General features: G+C 43.7%; 1 protein-coding gene across 1 annotated transcript; it reads left to right on the forward strand.

Annotated features, from left to right (window-relative positions):
* The first annotated feature begins 2,404 nt into the window (after positions 1 to 2,404).
* On the forward strand, positions 2,405 to 12,462 carry ppp1r15b (protein phosphatase 1, regulatory subunit 15B). Its single transcript, XM_028576119.1, has 6 exons — positions 2,405 to 3,647; positions 3,903 to 4,334; positions 5,691 to 5,853; positions 5,980 to 6,203; positions 7,932 to 8,420; positions 9,022 to 12,462. The coding sequence occupies exons 1-6, from the start codon at positions 3,114 to 3,116 to the stop codon at positions 9,241 to 9,243; spliced, it is 2,064 nt and encodes a 687-aa protein (XP_028431920.1). The 5' UTR covers positions 2,405 to 3,113; the 3' UTR covers positions 9,244 to 12,462.
* Positions 12,463 to 13,170: the final 708 nt, after the last annotated feature.

The following is a 13,170-nucleotide window of genomic DNA, read 5'->3' on the forward strand; positions in this document are numbered from 1 at the left end:
AGGCTCAGACACAGACGGGACGGACTGGGACAAAACAGACGCGGACATGACAGACTCGGACACGACAGACTCTGACACGACAGACTCAGACACAAGTTTAGGGGCAGTGGACGGGATAGGAGCCATGGTGGTCACGGGCACAGAAACTGGGACGGTGACTCGGACAGTAACGGGAACGGTGACTAGGACGACAATAGGGATGATGACAGGAACAATAACTGGCACAGGGACGGGACAGAGAAGAGATACAAAGACAGGCACAGTCACAGGGACAGAGACGGGCACAGTGACAGGGATGGAGACACGCACAGTGACAGGGATGGAGTTGGGGGCACCTGAGACCGGCAAAGTCTTAGGGGCAAAGTGTGGTGCACTTGGTGGGTTGAACTGAAACCTAATCTGTTGTTTAGCCAGATGTGCCTGGAGTGTGGGGTGTAATGACCTGAAGGCCTCCTGGAGCTCTCTTTCACCTCCCTTAAAATGAGCGCTTCTCGTCTCAATACTTCTCTCTCTGCTTCTTGGTAGTCATCAGCAGAAAGACTGATGGGGCTCACAGATGACCCAGGGCTGGATTGGGCAACAGCCTCTGTCAGTGCTCTGAATGAGGAAAACTGATCAGCATTTGGTAGCAGAGAAGTCTGTATGCTTGTAGTAAGACAGCAGACAGTGGGTTTTTGCAGCTCAGCAGAATTATCTGTCTCCTCCGTGACTGGCTGTGTGGGCCAGACTTCAGGCGACTGTTGTAGGAAGGCAGCCCTACCCCTAACCCTAAACCTAACTCCATCTGGTCTTACCAGCCAGTTCCAGCAGAGTTTTCCCCTGCGCAATGTCATCAGCTGTTCCCACAAATACCTTGTTGTGCTCAAAGAATAATTTGCTGCACATTAACTGCAACAATACACAACATGCAACATATAATAATTATGAGCTGCAGAATTCCTCAACATAAACAACGTTACACATTGTGCAAGAACAACATACAATATTTTTGAATTGAGACACGTAAGGCTTGCAAAGCAACACCTCCGTTAATATACAGCGTTCTAAACAATTAAACACACAGGCAGTGTGAGGCTCCGCCATTATACAATAACAAGCAGCAACGTGCCACGACATTATTGCAGTGCAATAAACACAGTGTAACATTATTATGAGGTAAAACCAACAAACTTACTGGCAGTTGCATGCACACAATTCTAGGTACTTAGAAATAAATACAGCAACAGTATCTTATATTATCTATATATATAAACTGCGCAGTCAGCCAGCGCTCTCTTCAAAACTTTCCCAAAACTGAAACTTAAGCTGTCTTCTTCAGCGAGCAGCAGAGCGCAGTGCCGCTCCTCATTGGCTGATTCTCAAGCAGCCAGTTTTACCCAAGGGGGGGTAAGCTTTGCTTCAGAACGCGAACCTCCGATGGCACCATTTTGTTGCTACAAAGCGATCACCTCTTGTTAGCATTACACTGACCGCCATTTTTTTTTACGTCACTTGACTGCGAATAACTTTACATCTGAAGCGTTTAAAGACTCTATTTGTCCGTTGTTTATTTCTAAAGAAACACGACAATGTATAAAAGGCTCCATTACCTTGTACCTCAAGTTATGGCTCTGTAGCAGACGTTTTTGTAAAAATAGGCTAACGATTGTGTCATAACCACGTGACTTACTGTCACACAGTAGAGGAATTACCGTATAGTACAGGAGAAGCTCACAGGCAGTTTGGACTTCCATTAGCTGTTTAGGTTTAATTACTAATGTTAACTATCATGTTAGTGATCAATAATTAGCCTGTGCCCATGTTATCTCCTTACATATACCTACACTCTCCGTCTCTGTAAGATTGGGAATGATTGAGATTTCTCTCGGCACAGCTACCAGAAGACTTACAACTTTCAGACAGGTTGTTCACGTCACATTTACGTTGTCTCTGTCAGTTGGAGGCTACGCAGTAAAGCAAGAGATCACCGGAAAAATTCTTCTAATAGCCTTCACTGGTCTCCGTCCAGAGACATGGGGTCTGTTGGTCCATTATATATATGTCAATGGTTTTACCTGCCTGAAGAGGTCGTCCGTCGTCACAGTGTGTGTGTGTGTGTGTGTCTACATGTGTGTGTGTGTCTGTCTGTGTGTGTGTGTTTGTATTTCTGTGTGTGTGTGTGTCTGTGTCTGTGTCTATGTGTGTGTGTATATCCAGGTGTGTTTTTGTGTCTGTTTTCATTGCCGTTATTGTTTAATATTTAATCAGGTTTTTGGCAACATTTGGGGCTTTTTTATGCTATAATTGTGTGAAATTTCTGTTTTATTTTTGTGCCGTTAGCACTATTTCTCTTGTAACTTTTGTGCCATTTATGTATTTTATTACGGATTATTATATGTTGATTCATTAATTTATACACAGTATATGGACAGTTTTTTTGTGTTTACACACGCTCCCTGGCTCCGGTAACACAGCGATGCTCCCTGGCTCCGGTAACACTGCGAGTAATTGTTGACGGTCCCTTGATTTTCTGATGAAATCTCACTCCGACACACGGAAGCAACACGGCGGTTAAATTAGTCTTTATTCGCGAAAACCAGAACAGTATTAACACCGAAAGAAGACAAGAAATCGTGTAAACTGAGAAAAAAGCCAACAAAGTGTGTTTCTTGATCAAGACGCTACTTCGGTTTACTAGCTAACCGGTCAGATAGATAGCTAGCTGCTACTGCTAAGCTAAAACCGCTAAGATAGTTAGCTTCTCCTGTTCCTATCTATGAGCTGCTACTGCTAAGCTAACCTGTTAGCCTAGCACCGCCGGTGAGACCTCCAGACAAAATGGCTCTTCTGTCGTCCTCAAACAGGGATTCATCCTCCACCGTGTTTTCCGTCGCCGTCTTCACTAAGTTCTCCACCAGAAAGAAGTCCAACCACCGCTGTCAGTGGAGCGCTGCTGCCGGTGTCACGGACAGTATTCCCTGGATTCCCTCTCCCTGTGACGGTCCGTGCGCTGAAGACTAAAGTTTCACTAAAAACACTCTAAATGGATCATACAGCTGTCACAGCGGAACTGAGATAATGTCACATGAGTATTTATAATTAATATATTGGATATTTGGAACTTTGAAAAGAAAATGTTCAGAACTATGAGCAGTGAGAGACACGGGCAGAGCTCGTCGTCTCCTGCCGACCGTGGAGTCTCCTCTGCCGTGCTTGTAAACCAGGAAAGCTCGTGGATCGGCCTTCTGTCTAGGCCCGCGATGACGTTTCTACAAAGCTATCTCACGGGGCGACCGCTCCGTGCCCCGTCCCGGTCAGATACAGGAACCGGGTGGAACCGCGGGGATTTACATTTAAAACCCAGCTTTGTTGATGCGGAAAGTGATTTTTTAAGACAGCTGGACGACATTATGCCACTAAACGTCACCCATCATCCGGGTCCTCACGTGCCAGTTCTGCGGTGTCAGAACGCCGGAGCCGTCGGGCTGCTGGAGCCCCGAGTCGGCGGCACGATACCGTGGATCACCGCCGATTCTATGCGGGAACTTGGAATTCAAAGCGAAGGAATGGACTTAAATTCCTGCCACCAGCAAACCCACGAAAGTGGATATTTGTCTTCTGCGTGGACTTCTTTAAGTCATGTTTTTATAAGCTTGATTTCATCTCAGGTGAGTGGTTGGTGTGCTACACACACACACACACACACACACACACACACACACACACACACACACACACACACACACGTTTCATCTCAGGTGAGTAGTTGGCGTGTTCTTATTTAGCTAATTTACTGAAATATTTTGAGAGGAAAAGGTTAACTTACCTTATTTATAAAATTTGTATACATAGACTATTGTGTCACTGTTCCATGGAGCTTCATTGTGTCCTGAATAAAGTGATTATTATTGTTATATTTGCAGGAAATCGGCCCCCCAGCGGGGAAGGAGTGGGGGCCAGCGGGGGCCTCTGTGACGGGTGGCATGGGTAAGAGCAGAACGTGGTGGGACAATTTCTGGGGTGGCGAGGAAAGCTCCCAGAGAGGGTTGTTATATCTGCCCCGGGCCGGCACAGCCCCGACACTTTGTCCACAAAAACAACCAGCGTCTGAAACAAAACCCCCCGAAACAAGCGAAGAGGGATGGACGCTGGGAGAAAACACTGGAGCCTCTCAGCACAAAGAGGAGTCGGGTAACAATGGAGGGCTTCACACCGCCCAGAACACCGAGTGGTTCGGTGTTAGAGAGCACCGGAGCCGGTTAGGGGCCGGGACCGCTGTCGCCCGCAGTGTGGCGGCGCTGCTGACCCCCGAGACCGACAATGGTTACTCCAGTCCGGAGGAGGAACACTTACAGGTAGGGATGAACATTTGGTCCATCAAATGTCAGGTAATCTCTCTCTCTGGAATTATATATTTGTGTCAGAAAATGAAGGACAAAAGTTGGAATATTTTAAAACAAGATTGATTTCATACAGACTTTGAACTTCTACAGGAGAAGAAACATTAGTTACACAACCTGGTAGCTGTGTGTGTGTGTGTGTGTGTGTGTGTGTGTGTGTGTGTGTGTGTGTGTAATGAGACAAGCTAATAAGGTCTGACAGGTGCCCTGAACTGCAAGTAGAATTAGCATTCTTCCTTGGGTTTTATTAGAAGTTTTCGATGTAATGCACTAAATTAATCTGTTAGCCTTCATAATAAAAAAAAAAAAGACAATGTTTTGTGTAGTCTGTTTAAAAGACCAGCATATTTCATTTTGTATGCTATAGTAGCCTACTTTATTGATACATGCAGAGAAAATTACATTTGCGGGCAAAAAACACAAAGACGAGTGTATGGTATTCATTTCCGCAGACCCCTCCCTAAATATACCGTTTCCTTTATTGTCTCTTTGTACGTTAAACAAGATGGAGGTGTATTTTGAAAACCTTTTCAAGGAAGTGTAGCCGTTAACTATGGCTGACTTTACTCTGCTGTGTCAGTCACCATGGTGGTATACAATGGAGCACAGCAGCAGCGTAAAACAGGATTATCATCTGCGCATGCGCGAACATTTTGCACATGCACATGTTGGATCGTGCAGGCAGCACAGATTGCGTACCTGCAGCAGGTCAAACAGGCTATTTGAGCAGGAGGCGGACTTCACCTGAGCTCCTCGATTGGGTCAGTGGTGGTATGCCGCACCAATCCGCGACACCATCTCAGGGAACCCCAGGAACTAGGTGGGACTTCCCTTAGCCAACCAATCAGCAGCCTGGAATGGCACAGCCTACTCCGCATCTCAGATAAAACACAATCACAGTTAAATACACACACGAGGGTGCTGGCGGCAGCCGTAACACAACATAAAATAAAGACACACTAGAGCTCTGCTTACTTTGCTCCGCGGCTCCAACACAACAAGCACCTGGTCGCTACGGAAACCAACACTTGTGCATATTAAATCTGGAACCGATGATCCGATTTAAATCTAAACGATTCCAACAAAGAAGTAGGAATCGGTTGTCAATGCCCAATCCTAATAAAAAGTCAGATAATGTCAGAGATTCTACATATTTTGAGAGGTTAAAGTCAGAAAAATTTAGAAAAAAGTAATATTTTGAGAGAGAATTTTAGAAAAAAGTGATTTTTGTTAATTTTCTGGCTTTATAGATGAGTTGTTTGGTCTGTAAAATGTTGGCTAACATCTGTGATATTTGCTTAATGTTTGCAGCTGTGCATCCAGGTGTGCCAGCTGAAGATGTTGAGTGAAGATCAGCAGGAACACGAGACAGAAAACATAGGAAAGGGAAACGAGACTTCAGAGGACGGAGAGTCTGACGTTACATCAGGACAGGAAGTGGAAGAAGAAGAACAGGAAGCAGCCGTTCCGGACGGTAGGGCTGCTTCACATTTAAGTCTATCTTATCTTAATATTTTAATACGTTAGTATATAACGATTTCATTTATTCAACCTTTATTTGTTCTTGTTTCTTAACCGTGATGATGATGATATTTTTCAGCCTCTCCAGAGGATCCGTGTGCAGCGACGCCTCAGTGCCAGAATAAAGCCATCGCCTTCATTATGGGATGCCCCTGCAGTGACGACAGCCAATCAGACGAGTCCTCCTCCTCCGATGATGATGATGATAATGATGATGATGATGATGGCTTCGACAGCGAAGGTTTGTCTGACTCGTCAGATGAAGAAGACGAAGAAGACTCGGACAGCGAGGCGGACTCTGAGGTAGAGAAGCAATGTTGGATTATAATCATGATTTAAATAATATATTTGGCAACACTGTCGTAAAAACTGGTTGCCGACTATCAGTTCTCGTCATTCTGAAAACACAGGTCCGATGTTTACTCGTGTCTTAGTCCTCGCTCTGTCAGTCTGCTGTTTCCTCTTTCTCTGTTCGGCTCAGCCATGACCATAGTGTGAAAAACTCCATCGCTACCTTGTTCTTATAGCTAGCCGGTTCCAATTCGTTACATCGCGAGACCTGATATCACGCCATACTTTCTGACGCCGAGGCCCAAGGTTTATTTTTTTTTTCGCTGACAGGTGCTAGGGGGAAGCGAGACGATTCAAGCGAGACACCATTCAACCCGAAAAAAGTCATATAACTATTCCAATGACTCTGAAGCTGTTCAGTTAAAGTAAATTAAGCTAAAAAAAACTGCATAGTTCCCGTTTAATAACTTTATAGCCAAGAAGATATTAAAGGCCTTCAACCTTTTTAAAGTGAAGATCAGCAGAGGAACACTTTGTACACACTGAGCAGCTCTCCCTGCAGACTGGTGGACATGGTATTAAAGAGTCTTCTTATCTGTCTGCAGCTGCTGTCGGTCACTCTCCTTCTCTTCAAGTTTCATTTTCACTCTGAGAACTTTCGGAGAAATGAAACCTATCAGCATACACAAACACACACACACACACCGAGACACACACAGAGACACGAGCGCGCGCACACACACCCACACACAGAGAGAGACACATGCACGCATACACACACACACACAGAAACACACACAGAGACACACAGAGACACGAGCGCGCGCGCACACACACACACACACACACACACACGCAGTATAAGGTGTTTCCAGTTTTAGAAACATGGCAGTTGAAGGAGTTTAAATCAACAAAAACTTATTTTGCACATTATGTTTAAAAGTAAACTCTTATTTGCTCTCATCCTGAAGGTTAAACTCACTCAGACAACATTTAGTCCGAGCCCTTTTCAAAGTTTTCTATATCAGAAATTGGCCAAAAATAACATGAATGGGTCAACGCAGCCCTCTTCGCATTTAAAATGTTTAAAAGAACGTCAAAGAATGTTGACTAAAATGACAAAAGCGCCAAAAACATTGAAAAAAACGACTAAAGGCATTGAAAGCCTTGAAAACAGCAGAATAAAGCTTTGAAAAAAGCGTCAAACACAACAAGGCAATAACAATTTTTCCCCGCTGTTTTGTCACTTTTCACAATATTTTTGCACTTATTTCCTCAAGTTGTTTGATGATTTTGTAGATGTTTTTCCAAGTATTTTTTACATTTTTGTTGTTCTTTTTCCCGCATTTTTGGAGATTTTTTACTAACAATTTTGTTACTTTTTTCAACGTTCTTTTGTCATTATTTTCTTTAAATGCTTTTAAAATTAAATAATACACCCAAATTCAATGAAGGTAGTGAACTGACCATTTATTTTACCCGAGGAGGGTTGTATGGAACCATCCACGTTATTTTATTTTGACAATGTGGTTGATAGAAACCCAAATTTCTGATATAGAAACTATTTGAAAACGGGTCAAATTAGACCCCGAGAGTTGAGGGGAATTCAAAAAGTTAAACTGGAGGAGAACTCTGAAGGGAAGTGTGACAGTTGAAGGTGTTTTCCCTGTTGATTTGTTGTGTTTAAACATGAATACCAACATCTAAATATGTGTAAATGTTCCTTTATGATTTCTTCAGCCTGATTCTGAGGAGGAGCGTCTGTGGCACTCGCTGTGCCGTAGCGTCGACCCGTACAACCCCAGAAACTTCACCGCACCGCTGCCAGCCGCCCGCACGCTGCCCCGCACCGTCCCCGCTGCCTCACCTCCGTCCTCCACGCAGTCCTCCCCCGCCTCCTCGCCGCCGTCCGGCGCCGACGTCTGGGACGACTCTGCGTCGGCCAGCGAGGCGGACGAGGCCGAGAGCTTCCGCCTGTTGAACTCCTTCGGCTGCTCCTCCGACCCATACAGCCCCTTTAACTTCCAGGCGCCGGTCCGGACTCGAGGGACCGCCGGGGCGCCGCCAGGAACCAGAGCCGGGGCCCAGGCGGCGTCCCAGATTTCGTGTCGCTCCGCCAGACGCCGTGACGCAGCGTCTCCACCGAAGTACAGGACGGAGGAGGCGGAGGAGCGGCTGGACAGCGGATTCTCTGAACTCTCCACGCAGAGCTGCTCCGTCACTAAGAAGGTCAGTCACTGCCCTACACACACACAACACACACACACACACACACACACACACACACACACACACACACACACACATGTCTGTATTACTATCTTTGTGGGGACCCATCATTGACATAATGCATTCCCTAGCCCCTTACCCTAACCTTAACCATCACAACTAAATGCCTAACCTTAACCCTTACCCTAACCTTAACCATCACAACTAAATGCCTAACCTTAACCCTTACCCTCACCTTAACCATCACAACTAAATGCCTAACCTTAACCCTTACCCTAACCTTAACCTAATTCTATCCCTAATCCTAAAACCAAGTCTTAACCCTCAAACAGCCCTTTAAACTCGTGGGGACCAGCATTTTGGTCCCCACGAGGCTGTGCAGACCCCACAAGTATACTGTAGTCCCCGGTTTTTGGACCCCACGAATATAGTAAAACGGTTACACACAGACACACATACACACACTCATACACACACACACACAGGTGAGTAGCAGCCCTACAAATATTAGATTCGTCACAAATAATTCACTTGTTTCATTTGCATATGTTTTTATTAATGTTCTGTAAAAGTCAGTGAAACTAAATCTTCTCCCCATCAGGTTCGTTTCTGTGACGATGTGGAAGAGTTCTTCGCCAGCGGCGGCGAGGAGGACGAGGATCGCCGTGGCCCGTGGGAGGAGCTGGCGAGAGACCGCTGCCGCTTCCTGCGGCGCTGCCGCGACACGGAGCAAAGCATCGCCTACGTCCTGCAGCCGCAACACCGGCGGCGAGTCTGGAGACGCCTCGCCGCCGCTGCAGCTCGCAGCGTCCTGGACGCCTGAATCTGTCCAACGCCTGAGAGAAATCTGTCAGGACGGGGCAGGAATATCTGTCCGTCCTCTACGTCCATAGGGCGACCGATCTGTCCTTTCTAGGGCTGTCAAAACTGTCCGAAAATGATGTTTGAATATTCCTTATATAAAAAAACACTCGGAGGTTCAAATATTTTCGAACATATTGGAAGTTAATCGAGACAGAACTACTTATAGGGTTGTAGTTCTTCTTATGTGGACAGTACATGAAAAGATGAGAGGTTAGAGAGACAGAGGACAGGCAAACAGACAGACTCCTTTCTCCGTCTCTCTCTCTCTCTCTACAGACTCTTAAAAAACACGATTCATAACCAACTCTGAGTGAAATCTAAAGGGCTGAGAAGTCGTCACTGTGTCTTCTTTTTATTTTGCAGACGGACAGAAAGTCTGCAGCCGATTATTCACATAATCATCTGCTTTACTTTTTGTCTTTCAGGGCAGAAACCCTAAAACCCTGGTGGGACTCTCTCTCTGCAGACAGAAACCTGCCAAAGGTGTTGCGTGTTTTCATTTTAAGCTTTTATTTTTCTCTCTGAAGCCAAAGATTGAAAGCCTCGTTGCATGGATGTTAACCAGTGATAATCAGTAAGTGTTGAGCCTCTAATCAGTATCTGCATCGCTGGTATTAAAGTCCCTTTAACCAAGTATCTAACATCTTATCTTCAGCTTTTAATTCCAAACTACAAGTCCTTTAAATTCACAGTATTGAAGTCTGATTTCCAGTTTTTAAGAGAGTCTCAGTCAACTAGTTTGGATTTATTTTATGTGTGTTTCATGCCCAACGTTTGCGAGTATAAAACTCTGATCTTTAACAGAAATCTTCAGGCGTCGCAGATACTAAATGAAAATCATGACTATCTGAAAGAAACAGAAACCTGTCGTATGGAAACGTGTCACATTGTCACGTTATTACGTTAAACGTTTGCTGTAATGAGATGTTTTCATGTTGCTTCAAAAACTTATTCAATTACAACAAGAAAATGTTTCTATAATAACTTTGTTTTTCAAATTAAAAGAGAAAAACATCAAAATACAAAAGCCACAAAAACTTAGAAAAGTCGGCATAAACGGAAATAAATGTTGAAAAAGTGACACGTTTATTTTATTTTATTTTTAAATTTACGAAACGTAAAAAAAAATAGTGACATACGTTGGGAAAAAAAACTTTGAAAAAAGCGACAGAAATGTTGGAAAAAAACATCCAAAACAACGTCCAAAAAAGCGAACAGAAATGTTGGAAAACAACTTAGAAAAAAATGATTTAGAAAGTGACAAACATAAACGTGATTCTGACAGGTTTATCTTCCATACAACAGATAATCTCAGTAGATAGTTTGTTTCTTTCAAACTGTCTCCAGATTATTTAAATGTTTCACACAAACAACCATCTCCGCCTCAGTATTTTCAAACTAAAACCTGTTTTTATCTGAAAGCTTTTCACAATAAAAGCAGGAAACGTATCAGAAAGATCTGCTTCTCTTAGGAACCGTCACTTTAAAAGACACAAAAAACATTAAAAAACAAAACCTAATTCTCTGACCTATTCAGGTTTTATCATCATTAAAATGTTGTTTTGAAGTAACAAATAATTAGATTGTATAATTTTTAATTCATAATAATACCTTTTTAAATGTTTGGCTGGCTGGTAGCAGCTTCAGGATTCAACGTTAAGGATTTCTACTTGTACTTGACTCCATCTCAGAGGGAAATATTTTTATTTAAATACTTTTTACTGTCTGACAGTTGGATAATGATTTGTGATTTTATGTTTTTAAAATCGTAGAAAATTTTACAGCGTTTGGTTGGTGGAGGAATCAGCAAGTTTGGATCAAATTTTAAGAGAGATTTTCCAAAAACCGAAGGGTGGAAAGTAACTACTTAGGTACAACTTTGAGGTACTTGTATTTTACTTGCACTCCATCTCAGAGGGAAATCTTGTAGTAGTAAACTACATCAGTCACACCAACCAAACTCTGTGTAGTTTTCTACATGTTTAAGAAACTCCACAAATGCCTCATTTTTTCAATCATTTTCTTTACATGTTATCCCCTTATAGTTATTAAGTTTGAGCTCTTTGTTCCAATAAGTCTAATATTATTATTTTTCCCCCCCAAGATAAAACCTTCAAAATTAGAGCCAGAAAAGAAAAAGTCACAAAGTATCGAAATAAAAATGTCAAACATTTGAGAAGAAAGGCTTTAAAAAATGTGAATTAAAACATCAATAAATTTCAAACGGTGAAAGCCTCACAAATGTACAAAACAAACTTCAGAAGCATCAACTCAATGTCTGATTGGCGTGTGTGTGTGTCTGTCTGTCTGTCTGTCTGTCTAACAGCACGTTGAGATGAAATGATCCTAACGGGCCAGTAGGTTGTTAAATTTACTGATATGGTGCAACATTAAATCAGACTCCGATCAACTGCAGACTATTTACAGAACAGGAAACTAAACTTATTATTTCATCCATTTAATGAGTTTGTTTGGTCCCTAAAATGTAAAAAAAATAAATAAAAAAACGTGCTAAATGTCCCAGTTTGTCTCAGTAGTTTATTTTCCTCCAGTAAACAAAGACAGGCGACAGATCTTCACAACATCTTTGTTCTAGATCAAACGTGTAACACAGTCAGAACCTGAGTCAGAGTTTAAACTTCATGTCATCAACACACACAAAGTTCATTTAATAAAGTCCTCGTTTGGTCCAGAAAATGTTAAAAACAATCAACATTTTCCCAGTTTCAGTGGAACTGGATTTAAAACCCAGAACGTAGGTCCGAGTCTTTACTTTCTGTTGCAGGATGAAGCCCAACATCCTGGTACTTTAGTCAGACTAAACTATATTTCTGGGACACTAAACCGATTATTAGCGTCTGCATGTTGCACTAATATAATGTTATCACACAGCTGTGTGACTAATAATCAATCCTCAGAGTTTATTATGAACAGGAGAAGTCTTTGGTGTATCTTTCTGTCAGAAAATGCTTTTTATTTTTCTAAATCATGGTTTGTTTGGCGTCTGACTCGCTCTGCATCATCACTTTCTCACAACTAAAGATTATAAATATTAAATATTAAATCAATATTTGGCTCTTTCTTTCCCTACATCTTCACTACTGATCAAAGATCTGACGTTCAGTTTAAAAAACATGAAATCATTGTTAATGTGAAATAAAACAAGTGGTTTCTTCAATTTGTGTGTGTGTGTGTGTGTGTGTGTGTGTGTGTCTCTCTCTCTCTCTCTCTCTCTCTCTCTCTCTCTCTCTCTCTCTCTCTCTCTCTCTCTCTCTCTCTCTCTCTCTCTGTGTGTGTGTGTCTCTACATTCGGGGCTGGAGACCCAGAAGCTCCACCCCCACATGACCCCCCGTTTCCATGGTGACAGTCTTGCGTCTGTAATAATCCACTATGTAGTGGGAGAGGCTGCCCTGTTTCCAGGGTGACAGTCTGGTGTTTTCTCCTCCAGTGCGTCCTGCGGCTGCACCAGGCCCTGCAGGTACTTGATGTAGCGGATGGCGGCGCGGAGCGTCTCCACCTTGCTGAGGCGTTTGTCGCCGCTGTGACCTGGCAGACGCTCCCTGAGTTTGGCGTAGCCCTGGTTCACGCAGCGCACCCTCTGCCGCTCGCGCTCGTTCCTCTTCTGGATGAACGCCGGCTCGAAGGGACACTCGTACACGCCGAAGGTTCCGTGGTGGTGGAAGGGCGCCAGGAGGGGCCGCAGCCCGGTGCCGGCGCCCCGCAGAGCGCCCACGCTCGATTGGTAGAGAAGGAAAGGGGCGGAGCCAGAGAGATCCTCGCAGCGAGACAAACCGAAGCTCAGGTACGAAGGTGGAGAAAAGGTGGAGCTCATCATGTGACCTGCAGAGAGAGAGAGAGAGAGAGAGAGAGAGACACACATACATA

Source organism: Perca flavescens, chromosome 4 (assembly GCF_004354835.1).
Source record: "Perca flavescens isolate YP-PL-M2 chromosome 4, PFLA_1.0, whole genome shotgun sequence".
Taxonomy (NCBI): domain Eukaryota; kingdom Metazoa; phylum Chordata; class Actinopteri; order Perciformes; family Percidae; genus Perca; species Perca flavescens.